Source organism: Arachis hypogaea, chromosome 9 (genome assembly GCF_003086295.3).
Source record: "Arachis hypogaea cultivar Tifrunner chromosome 9, arahy.Tifrunner.gnm2.J5K5, whole genome shotgun sequence".
Taxonomy (NCBI): Eukaryota; Viridiplantae; Streptophyta; class Magnoliopsida; order Fabales; family Fabaceae; genus Arachis; species Arachis hypogaea.
Window position 1 is genome coordinate 56,318,878 of NC_092044.1, and position 12,499 is coordinate 56,331,376.

The 12,499-nt window shown below is 36.0% G+C and overlaps 1 protein-coding gene and 1 long non-coding RNA gene across 2 annotated transcripts; one reads left to right on the forward strand and one right to left on the reverse strand.

The window, feature by feature from the left end:
- Positions 1-8,463: 8,463 nt before the first annotated feature.
- On the reverse strand, positions 8,464-10,271 carry LOC112710914 (uncharacterized). Its single transcript, XR_003157094.3, has 2 exons — positions 10,008-10,271; positions 8,464-8,866 (listed from the first exon to the last, which is right to left on the reverse strand). It is a non-coding gene; the product is annotated as an uncharacterized lncRNA (long non-coding RNA).
- A 721-nt stretch (positions 10,272-10,992) lies between these two features.
- LOC112709131 (uncharacterized) lies at positions 10,993-12,165 on the forward strand. Its single transcript, XM_025761026.1, has one exon. The coding sequence runs from the start codon at positions 10,993-10,995 to the stop codon at positions 12,163-12,165; it is 1,173 nt and encodes a 390-aa protein (XP_025616811.1).
- The last annotated feature ends 334 nt before the right edge of the window (positions 12,166-12,499 follow it).

The window sequence follows — 12,499 nt, forward strand, 5'->3', positions numbered from 1 at the left end:
ATGTACGCTACATATAAGGAAGAGAATAACTAAGACTTGAAATAGGGCTCATTCCAATACCTATGGAACTCTATAAGAAGACCTTTCCTCACGAGATATTATGCAGCATAAATTTGGTATAACTCATTATATACTATCTCATACCAAGCTTTAAATGCTCAGTAAAACATGCAGAAGTTTCCCATACTTGAGTATTAATTTATGGTAAAGTAATTCATTTCCAAAACCCAACAGAAATGAAAATTGACACTAACAAAAGAAACATCGAAACGAACAGAGATGGAGTAAACATTGGAAAAATTTTATTTTTTTCTGACTTCATTATAGCTTAGAAAACAATTACAGAATAAAAATTAAAAATTTCACAACTTCCCTTCAAAATTGATCAGTTACAATTTTGATACATAACATCAGTTGGACTAACAAAGGCTAATGGCAGATGCAGATAAAAGGAAGACATGAAGTTTGCAGAAGAGAATGAACAGTATGAACAGGGTTGCTAGTCAATCCAACTAAAGAGTTCATGGGTCCTATAATTTATCGTATATCAAACACCAAGACAGAACCATTATGCAGGACAGATAGATAAATATAATGATTAGCATTTGAAGTTCCTACATCCCATGAATACAAAACTACAGTGCTGACCTAAAGTCCAGCATATATGTAATGTGAACTGTTGAGATCCCAAGAACATGACCAAGGAAGAACCTGAAAATAATGATAGTAAGACTAAAACCTCACAAAAAGAATAGTGAACTCTAACTTCTGTGAGAGTTCAAAGTTCAGGTAATATCATTACACCATTTGAACAACTGTGTAAAACAGAAATGGAAAGTATTGAGTTTGAAAACTAATATTCAATTAAAATGATGAACAAATATTATTAAAATTATTATTAAGTGTTACCAATTGTTTGTGTAATGAATTTGGTTTAGTGTGTGCAAAAAAGCAATTTAAGTTTTGGTCCAATTAAGCAAGCCCATCTTAATCAAAGCACAAATTCAGTCTTATACCAAATTGATTCAAACTAGTGGTTGGAGAAAGAAAACAAAAGGGCCCAAAGAAAGAAACCAAGTCCACCTAGTAAAGAGACCACAAGTTTCATACGGTTCTCTCACCCTTGGTAACTGGAATTTGAAATTCACTTCAATTAAATCTTGAAGCTTCCATAGAAAGTTTCTCTCCTCTCTCTCTTTGCTTCGTTATCACATCACCCATTCATCCAAGAAAGGAAGAAAGAAAAAAAAAGGAAAGCACAGAGGCTATGGAATAATGAAAGGCAAAAAGAAATCTACCAAATCAAAGCAAAGAAAAGGGGATACAACTAAGTAGCTAGTATCTCTCGGTCAAAGCAATCCAAAGTTTATTTCCTTATTTGTGCTATGCCGAGGAACCAAGAAGAAAATCCACAAGGTTACAAGTATGGAAGAAGCAACGATGGAGAACGTGAAGCAATCTTGGATCAGAACCACATCAAAGCTTAGAATCAATACTTGGGGTCAAGGTCAAGTTCAATGGTTAAGATGGAATAATCTAGAAGAAAAAGGATGAGAGAAAACATTTGACATGCATGAAATAGACACGGCTCTCTCTCTCCTCTCTGATGAAGCCGTAACAAACTCTGATGTCGAAGAAGAAGATAGTGTTAGGGTTGAACTTGATTCAACCTTGGAAGCTTCACCCTTCTATTTTAAGGATGAACGACCAAGGGTTGAAGACAAGGAGAGTAAGTGAAAAGCACAGAGTTCACTCTCATAGCTATCCAGAGTTGTTTGAATTTTTCTCCTTCATGGTGTTCATTTAGTATTTCTTTTTCTTAGTTTTGTCTGTCTGAGTCTCATAGTAAAAGAAAAACATGGTGAGGTTTGTAAAAAAGAGCCAATGAGAAAAAAAGCAGTGAGTAAAATTAAAGAAAAAGCCAAAAGATGTTTTAGATATGCTTTGTACATCTTTCTGTTTTGTTTCATGATCTTGTGGAGATTTTCTTACAAGTTGGGTTAGCACTTTACTGTTGAAAGTTAGGTTTGAGTCCTAATCAAATTTGGATTGAGTTAGAATCTAAATTTATCCATGATAAGATTGGGTAGTTTCTAGGGAAGCCTTGGTGTTTGTAATCTTGAAAAAGAGATAGTGAAATTCCATCATAGTTGTGATGAAAACTGGATATAGGCTACATTGCACTGAGTAGCTGAACTAGGATACATCTGGTGTTACTTCTTCTTCTCTGTTTTGTTTCTGTTTTTGTTGTTCAGGAGGCAAAATAAAAATGTCTCTCAACTCATTACGAGACAAAAGCAAAAATATCTCCTAAGTTTCTTTGAAAAATCAAAAGTACTATTTAACAGAAAAAGAAGCTAAGATTCAACCCATCCCTTCTCTTAGCCACTGATAACTATCAATTGGTATCAGAGTTTGGTCTCCAAGAGATCAAGCTTTGCAACTTAGAGGAAAGATCCTGATGGCGAACAACAATGGTTCAAATCTGGTGACCTATACTCTGACTGAAGGGCAATCTAACAATAGACCTCTATTCTTCAATGGAAAGAACTACAGCTACTAGAAGGAGAGAATGAAGATCTTTGCACAGTCAATAGACTACAACATATAGAAGATAATCTTAAATGGTCCACAAGTCCCAACCATATCAAGAGCTGATGGTGTAGTTGTTCCTAAGGCTGAGGCTAATTGGAATGACGATGACAAAAAGAAGATGGAGCTCAATGCTAAAGCTATCAACATGCTCAACTGTGCAATCAGATTCGAATAATACCGAAAGGTATTAAGATGCAAAACAGCAAAAAAAATCTGGGACAAGTTTCAAGTTACTCATGAAGGCATAATCCAAGTCAAAAGAACCAGAATGGACATGCTAAATAAAGAGTACGAAATGTTCTCAATGAAGGAAGGGAAAATAATTGATGTAATGTTTGAAAGATTCAATGTTATCATCACTGGCTTGGATGTTATGGGAACCACACACTCCGAATCTATGCTAGTAAGAAAAATCCGGAGATGTCTCACTAAAGAGTGGGAAACCAAGGCTATAGTAATAGCCGAGAGCAGTGGCATTGAAGAAATGACTTATGATGATCTGAGAGGAAATTTACTTGCTTTTGAAACCACTTATTTGAAAAAAGATACAAAAAAGAAAGGAATTGCTCTAAAATTAGTCACTAAATCTCTGGATGATGAATTCAGTAATAATTTATCTGACGATGAGTTTGTTATTTTTTGCTGAAAAATTTAGAAAAATGATGAAGGTAAAGGAACGAAACGAAGGAGGGAGTTCAAGAAGACCAAAGAGGGACCTAAGCAAGATTATATGCCACAACTACAAAGAAGCTGGAAATTACAAGTTTGACTGTCCAAAATTGAAGAAGGATGACAAGGTTAAGAAGGAAAAGAAGAAGGGACTCATGACCTCTTGAGAAGACCTAGAAAACGATTCTGATGAAGGCGATGAATTAGAGACCAAATCCCAAACTTGTCTCATGACTGATCAAACTGATGAGGTAATTTTTATTGAACCTTTTTTTTTTTTGGTCTTGATTTTCATTGAACCTTCTACTGAATATTTTCATCTTATGATCGATCATCTCACTGAAAACTTAGATGCTTCTTGAATGAAAATCATAAACTTGAATCTCAAAATGACATTCTAAAGGTAGAAAATAGTTTTTTCAAAGATAAATTGAGTGAAGCTGAACTCGCTGTTAATCTTGTTGAAGAAAATAAACGGTTAAAGGCTGAACTTAAGGGCTGTGATAAACAACATTCTGTGATTGCATATTTGAACTGTTTTGAAGAAAATGAAAGGTTGCACAAAAAGGTAAGCTAACTTTGCTCAAAGTTCTAAAAATTTGAATCAACTTTTAGTTAGTCAAAAATCTCTCTAAGATAAAGCTGGTTTGGGTTTTCACAAAAAATCTGAAATATTTATTGAAAAATCACCTTTTTCAAATATCGCTTCCACTTCAGATGACATAAAATTTCAAAACCCAACAAATTTAAAAAACAGTAACAAAAAAGATTTTGTTTGTTATGCAATCGGAATGGACATTTTTCTATTCAATGCTTCATAAGTGAGAAAATGATTAGAGAGAAAGTATACAAGTGTACAAGGTAGTAGGCAACTACAATGGTCTTGGCCAAAGAAGATGGTTTAACATTAAAGGATCTAAAAAAATTTGAATACCTAAAGTCACTTGAGTATCTTTTGTAGATTTGCCTAGCATTCAAGAGAAAAGACAACATGTGATACATAGATAGTGAATGCTCTAAGCATACAACGTTTGGTTCGTGGCGCTTCAAGTCCGACAATCCTCCGGTCATCCTCAGGGGATCCTTAACATCCGGGGAAGGATGGTGTCATGGTGAGATAAGAATGACAGAGAATAATATGATCGATAGGTTGCAGTCTAAACCAGGTGACGCCGGTTTACGACCACCTCGGACAGCATCCTAAGAGGGGGAAGGCAATGAGTGTAAAGGGTAAGAACCAAAGAAGGCACAATGCTAACAATGCCATGTTTTCTTGCTTCGGCACTGCGTTGGGGTTCATTGTAGGGTATGTCTCCATAGGAGTACATGGTCAGGCCTTATGTCTCCTCTGATTCAGATATTTATTTTTTATGATTGGTTTGATTCTCTTTTTGTTTTCTTTGCTTTACTTTTCTTTTCTATTATTCTTTTTTCATCTCCTACTATATTGTCTCGTAAAGACAAGACCATGTATATTGGTTATTATTTAATGATTTAACAGTGATAAAATAACATGAATATCATCATAAAGTTGGTTGGTGCTACTTACGAGTTTGTAGTTAGGGTGGTCTTCTTTTCAAATCCCCTCATCATGAATGGATTCAAACTGTTGATTTAATTTTCTTGGTTTTAATCTTTTTATTATGCAATGAAATTCTAACTCCTTAATTTCTGTTCCGATCCTCAAAACTTTTTATTTTAACATTAAAAAAAATATTTATTTGACAACTACAAATGGAACTTGAATAATCAAGCGGCCCGGTGGATGTACATAATGTCGTATTTAAATGGAATGTTGTGTTGTTTGTAGACCGTGTTTAGATATCCAATTAAAAAAGGTGTTTGCTATGGTACGACGATAAATTTATACCTAAAATCCTAAAATCCTAAATTCTCAACGCACTCCAATCCCACTCTCCTCTCCTCTCGAAAACTGAAAATTGAAAAGGGAACAAAGAACTCTAACACCCCCAACCTCCCGCAGCCCCGCAGCCACCGCAACCCCCGCAGCCACCGGAGGCCCCGCAGTCACCGCAGCTCCCGCAGCCCCACTTCGTTGTCATCGCGGAACCCTCCTCCGCTGGGAAGCTCCGTCGCCAAGGTAATTAATTTGTCACCAATTCCAACATGCATGCTTACCGTTATATAATGTTATTGTTGGTTAATTGATGATTATATGATGAAGCAACTATAAGATGCGAGAGCAAGAAAAGTGTGGGTTCTGAGTACATTGCCATTGGGGTGCTTTACCAGGAGGTAGAACTGCAGCAGGAGGACCTTTAAGATTGTGTTCTGATATTGTCAATGGAGAAGCTCAATTATTCAATGGTCAATTAGCATCGACTGTTAGTTCTTTGCAAGCCACACTTTCTGGTTCTACCTTTTAATTCATTGATTTCTATGTTGCACTGCTCAAGATCATACAAAATCCTTTTAGTTCAGGTTATGTGGCTCTCATGTGCTATTTAATTTGGTGGCAATTGATAATCACCATATCATGTATGTTTTAAGTTAATTAATCATTTCAGGGTCTATAAATGTTACAAACGGATGTTGTGGAACTGGACTGGTAGGGATTGCAGAGACATATAACTCAGCCCTTTCAATTCATTGATTTCTATGCTGGAATCAATTGAGTTGTTTATGCCATGATTCTGATTTTGAATTGTTTATGCTGATTTTTCTTATTTGTTGATTTTGGTTGTTTATTTGTCTGATCTGAGTTGTTGAAGATACTGTGGTGCGGCGCTATGTTGGAATTTTTCTTTGTTTATTTTGATTTTTCTGATTGAGTTATTTATGCTGATGTTTCTTATTCTTATTTGTCATTTATGAGCATTTTGAGCCCGTGTAATTGAGGCCATGGCTTGTATCACAGAACAGGTTCTTTATAGATGTTTTTATTTTATGTATTCTAGTTCATAATCAATTTTCATACACTGGTTATTCATTATTTAATTTATTTTTCCTCACACATCTATGAATATGTTTTGAAGGACTACAAGATAGCTAAAAGAATAGAACAAGAAGGGAAAAGTTGTGTAATAGTTGTTAACAAGTGGGATACAATACCAAATAAGAACCAGCAGACTGCAACATACTATGAGCAAGATGTCAGAGAGAAGCTTCGAATACTTGACTGGGCTCCAATTGTTTATTCTACTGCAATAGCTGGCCATAGTGTTGACAAGTATGTTTTAGGTGAAATATTATTGATAAATTTAGTCTGCATCATATACGAATCGTTCATTCTGTGACTTACTCCATCTTTTCCTTAAAAACAGGTTCACCCTTCTACGGAGTTCATCTTTATAAATAAATATCAGCTTGAAATTGACATTGTGAATGAGCCCAACTTTTTATATTTTGTTGAAATTTAGGGTTTGCTATATAGGAATGGTGGAAGTTACATCATCTCCATTGCATAACTTGTCTATACTAGACTAGTGCTACCAAAACGATTTCATAAATTATTTATAGGGCTTGAGTTATGCTAATGGAAATGGACTCAGCTATTTCAAGCAAATTCTCTATTTCAGTTACAGCCTTACAGGCTTTCTTCTCCCCCTTATTATAGAGTGTAATTAATGTTTTAGATCAATTATAATGGTGGATAGGTTTCTTGGAGGTAGACAATAATTTAGTGTCATATTTGTCATGATATTATGACTTACTCAGGATTGAAATCTTTTATTGGAGTTGATCCTCTGAGAGAATTGCTGATTCTATATTGCTTTTTTGAACAAAGGATTATTGATGCTGCTAGTGAAGTTGAAAAGGAGAGATCAAGAAGACTTGGAACTTCTATACTAAATCAAGTAGTGCTGGAAGCAGTGGCTTTTAAGCCTCCTCCTAGGACACGAGCTGGTAAAAGAGGGCGTGTTTACTATTGTACACAGGTATGTTCATGTAATGATGCTTGTAATAGTTGCTATTGTATGCCTTTAGCTTAGATGTTTGTATGAATCCCTGTTTGTTGTCCTGTTGCCTTTATTTTTAATGCCGAAGTATTGCCCTTTGCATTTGTTAAGATGTTAAAATGAATAATGTATTTTACTGGTGAAAACTTTTACCAATGAGAGCATGAATGATATGATTAATGCCAACTGGATCAATCATGAGGTGGGTTATTTCTGCTTGACATACTCACAAGTCATCCAATTTAATTACTTATTATCAAATACATTCTTGCTGGGTGTTGTGGCTGCTATGTGGCTGGGGATTTCAAGTGTTTGGTTCATAGAACAAGTCAAGTGATTCTTGCATATCTGAAATAGTTTTAGTTGTTCTGTTCTTGGTTGGTTTTGTGTAGTGCAGTTCAAGCCTGAGGAAATTACTGCTATAATGAAATACAACTATTCATGTAATTCCAGTATTATATAATTCACATTCTACTATTCACTATTATATAATCAACTATTTAAATTAGGAAATTACTGCTATCATGAAATTACCTTGTTTTCAATTTGGCTCATTTTCTTTTACAATTCTGAATTTGTGCACTATGTATAGGAAATGCTTGATTACAAGTAAAGCAAGTTGATTCTGTCTAGTTGGGGCAAAATATGCATCTTTTTTACCCTCATCAAGAGCTTCTTTTGGGCATTTCATTAGGGGAAGGGGAGCAGTGACAAATCTGGAGTGAGTGCTATCTGGCAGCATCAAATTTGCACCAATAGGACTAACAAATATGCTCAATAATGGAGGTGTAATTCAAGAAGTGGAATATGTTGAGGGTGTTGCTATGCTCAAGGTTAAGGGTGATGGCCAATTTTCGGGTTACTCAAGTGAACCTCCAAAGAAGTTCCAAGTGAATGGTTCTTATGTGGATTTTGAGTGGCTTCCTAATGGCAAATTGATGGTTAACCTTTCTTGGATTCAAGAGGATCATGGTGTTTGTGATTTAGCAATTTTCTTCTAGTTTTTATTTTATAGGATTGTGGAGTGGAGTTTCTTATTTTGAAGTCCTAATTTTTCATTTTTAGTTTACGCTCAGTTTGGGTAAATAATTTAAATAAGCTCTTTTGGAAAAAGAGCTTAACGTACGAGGACTTTTATTAATAGCAACTTATAAATTTTGTGTTTGGATTTTTAGTTATAAAAGTACTTATTTTAAAGTTGTAGCGTTTGGATAAATAACTCAAGAACTTGTTATAACTAACTATAAAAATAATAGTAAGCTATACAAAAAACAAAATCACATGTGAAAAAAATAAAATTAAAACTGAGATTTCATATGACATACAACGTTAAATACAAATTTAATAATAAAAATAGAGTGGTAAAATGATAAGAAAAATAATTGGAAGAAATATATGAAGTAGGTGATTCAGATGGAACATTGTTTTAAAATGGTGTTGGAAGGTCAATACTTTCATCAGATGAATCATCATGTGAAAGGTTAGAAGCATCTTCATAGAGTCAAAAATAAAAGTAGATATTTTATTTTAAATTTTAAAGTCAATTTTCCTAGGGAGATGATAGAATATGCAGAGCAAGATCTTCAGTTCCTCAACTTGTGTCACAGTGCAGTCTCCATGGATCAGGGAAATAATCAATTTTGCTCTCAGCATCAGACACTATAGCTGCTTTATCGAGGCACCTACATTGCATTTAAAACAAAAATCAATTGGAGTTATAGAAGGTGCTGAGCAGGAAAACCTGTTCTGAAGTTAATTGGCCTGTGAAAAATAAAAAGGGTAAAAAGAAAAAATTCTAAAGCAGCTTAGAACACTTGAGCCATTATCAATTGCATATCACTACGTCCCTACCAGATGAAATACCACACCGCCTCTTTTTAACTACTCTTTTTTCTTTCCTGTTCTTAGCTAATCCAAAATCTCATATCACTAACTGTCAGATGAAATACCACATTAGCATTTTGGCCTTTTTCATGTTCATTTATGATTTACTATTATAACTTTTTCTTATTGACTTTAGAAGATTCATGAAAAGAATAAAGTCAGAGATAATATGGTGAGAGAAGTAAGAACTTCTTTGAGTCCAAATGAGACAAAAATAGAAGAAGTGGAACAATCTTTGGTGATTGCAGCTTCTCATGCTAGGAAAAGTAAAGTGATCCTAAAAAATGATAAGCTCCTTTTGCCTATGGCTATGAAAAAGGCAGACATACATACATATACAAACAGTACATAATGAAAATAAGACATAGCAAAGTGTAGCTATATTTCAATTATCTTATTTGCTTTTATTAAGAAGATACACTAATGTAAGAGTAATTTCATTTTTTTCTTTGGATCGGTTGTAGTATATTGCATACAGGAACTAGCCAATATCAACACATTGCACTATTGGACACTAAGCCCTTTGGAAAGGTAAGCATCTTCTTTATACAAAAGAATTAAATCTACCTTTATGAAGAGGAAACTAAGTTTATGTGGCTGTTACAGGCATTGGTAATTGATGGGAAGTTTCAAAGTGCTGAGACAGATGAATTCATCTACCATGAATGTCTTGTTCATCCAACCCTCCTTCACCATCCTAAGTAACTCCCTCCTATATGCTCTTTAAGAATCTAATTTCATTCCCAATCCCATGTGATTTACCTAAAACTTTTATTCATTCAGCCCAAAGAATGTTTTTATTATGGGGGGAGGAGAGGGATCCACCGCAAGGGAATCGCTCAAGCATAATACCATTGACAAAGTTATAATGTGTGATATAGATGAGGTAAATTATATAACGGTAAGCATGCATGTTGGAATTGGTGACAAATTAATTACCTTGGCGACGGAGCTTCCCAGCGGAGGAGGGTTTCGCGATTACAACGAAGTGGGGCTGCGGGAGCTGCGGTGACTGCGGGGCCTCCAGTGGCTCCGGGTGTTGCGGTGGCTGCGGGGCTGCGGGAGACTGGGGGTGCTAGAGTTCTTTGTTCCCTTTTCAATTTTCAGTTTCCGAGAGGAGAGGAGAGCGGGATTGGAGTACGTTGGAAATTTAGGATTTTAGAGTTCATGATAAACAAAATAATTTTGTAGTGTATATGAATAATGAAATGTATTTTGGTTTTGATTTTTGAATTGATTTAAATTTAAAATTATAAAACTAAAGTTAATTGAAATTATGATTAAATTAAAGAGTTAAGGTTGTTTTTGTCCAATACTAAAAGAAGGATATTTAAGTCTTTTTATAAAAATTAAATTAAATTTATTTTTATTTTTATTTTTATTAAAGTATAAGGATAATTTAGTAAAATTATTGATATAATATGTATTTAAAAAAATAATAATAATTATTGACATGAAAAACATAATTCACATATCGTGTTTTAATTTGTCCATATTTTTATTGTACTGGTACGTATAAATTTATCGTCGTACCGTAGTAAACACCGTTAAAAAATGATAAGAAACCCTATATTTAAAGGCAACTTGTTTCAAATCCAAAAAAAAAAAAGGCAACTTGTTTCAACTTTCATTGGCAGTTAGATGCCCCAAAAATAAAAACATCTGTTGCTTAATTTGATCTCTAATACAACAACATCCAATGAGAGCGCATTCTTCGTAGCACTTAAAACAAACAAGAAACAAATAGAAAGGGTTAAAGAAGAAGAAAAAAGAAAAGAAACACGCTTTCCATCAACACATACATTAAGGTGAGGTGTGAGGTGTGAGGTGGTGGGCGAGATAGAAGTATCTCCCCCACCCTCATTGCAATAATTAATTCTTCTCACCGAGCAACAATCCAAAAGGGAAACACTTACATACAAAGATGTCTACGCTTGCGCCCCCATTCCAGCTTCTAGAACTCAACATCATCTCCGGACAAGACCTTGCGCCAGTTGTCAAGAACATGAAAGCCTACGCGGTTGCATGGATTCACCCTGATCGCAAGCTAACCACCCAAATCGACCCCGACGGCGAGAACAACCCAATGTGGAACGAGAAATTTGTCTTCCGCGTCGACGACGACTTCCTCAACGCCGAGGACTCCGTCATCATGATCGAGATCTACGCCTCCGCTTGGCTACGCGATGTCCTCATCGGAACCGTCGGCATCCTCGTCAGCAACCTCTTGCCACCTTCCACGCGCCTCAACCGTAAATCCTCCAAGGTTCGGTTCGTGGCGCTTCAAGTCCGACGACCCTCGGGTCGTCCTCAAGGGATCCTTAACATCGGCGTCAATCTTGTTGACGCTGCAATGAGAAGCATGCCGATGTATTCGGAGCTTAGCGCCTCCGTGGTCGAGGAGTGGGATTTGATGGATCCGAAGAAGGAGAATAACAAGCCCAATCAAACTCCTCGAAGCGATAACAGCGGTGTGTATGATTTCAAGTTGTACCCATTACAACGTTGCCAGAGCGAGAAGAATGATTCTACCATTAACGATTATGCGTATACACCTGGTAAACAGACCCGTTATTATGAAGATGAGCATGGGATGGGATCTGAAATCGGGATTCCACTTACAAAGAACGGAAAGATTGTGAATGCAAACGGATCTTTGTGTTCTGATGTTGGACCCTCGCCGTCCGTTGTGGCAGCAGCAATAGCTAAAGGATTGTACCCTGTGCCATTGCCGGTGCCGAGGGCGACGCCGGCCAACCCATTGATTCTTGATTGGCCGGGGAAGGACGGTGAGATGGGGATGACGAAGAATAATATGATCGATAGGTGGCGGTCTGAACCGGATATGACGCCGGTATACGACCACCTCGGACAGCATCCTAAGAGGGGGAAGGCCATGAGTGTAAAGGGTAAGAACCAGAGAAGGCACAATGCTAACAATGGCATGTTTTCGTGCTTCGGCACCGCGTTGGGGTGCGAGTTTTCGATTACTTGCGGCGGGGGTAACCGGAAGCAGAAGAGGGTTGGAGGTGGCAAGGGTCATCATAATAATACTGCTCCATCTGAGATGACCTATGATGAAATATCATACATTTGAGAAATTAAGAACACGATGGTTCATTACAAAAAGGAAATAATAATCAGATTCATTGATTTCTTGATCATTTATATACTTATATTCACATGCATGATATAAGATTTTAAATAAATCTTTCACATACATGCATGACATTCATTATTGGCCTCTTGCATGTGTGTCTAGTGAACGAAGTAGCCTTTTTGCTTCATTGATCACTATTTGGAGAAGTGTTTGTAATGATATAAATCTTCATTTGGTGCATGCATACATTATCTACCACTCTGATCTTCTTCAAAGGCATCATGTAATAATGTTTTATCTTTTTTTCTTGGGAGAATTTCATGTGAGGCAT

Excerpts from the sequence above, each read along its gene's own strand:
- LOC112709131 (XM_025761026.1), top strand. The coding sequence starts at position 10,993 with ATGTCTACGCTTGCGCCCCCATTCCAGCTTCTAGAACTCAACATCATC.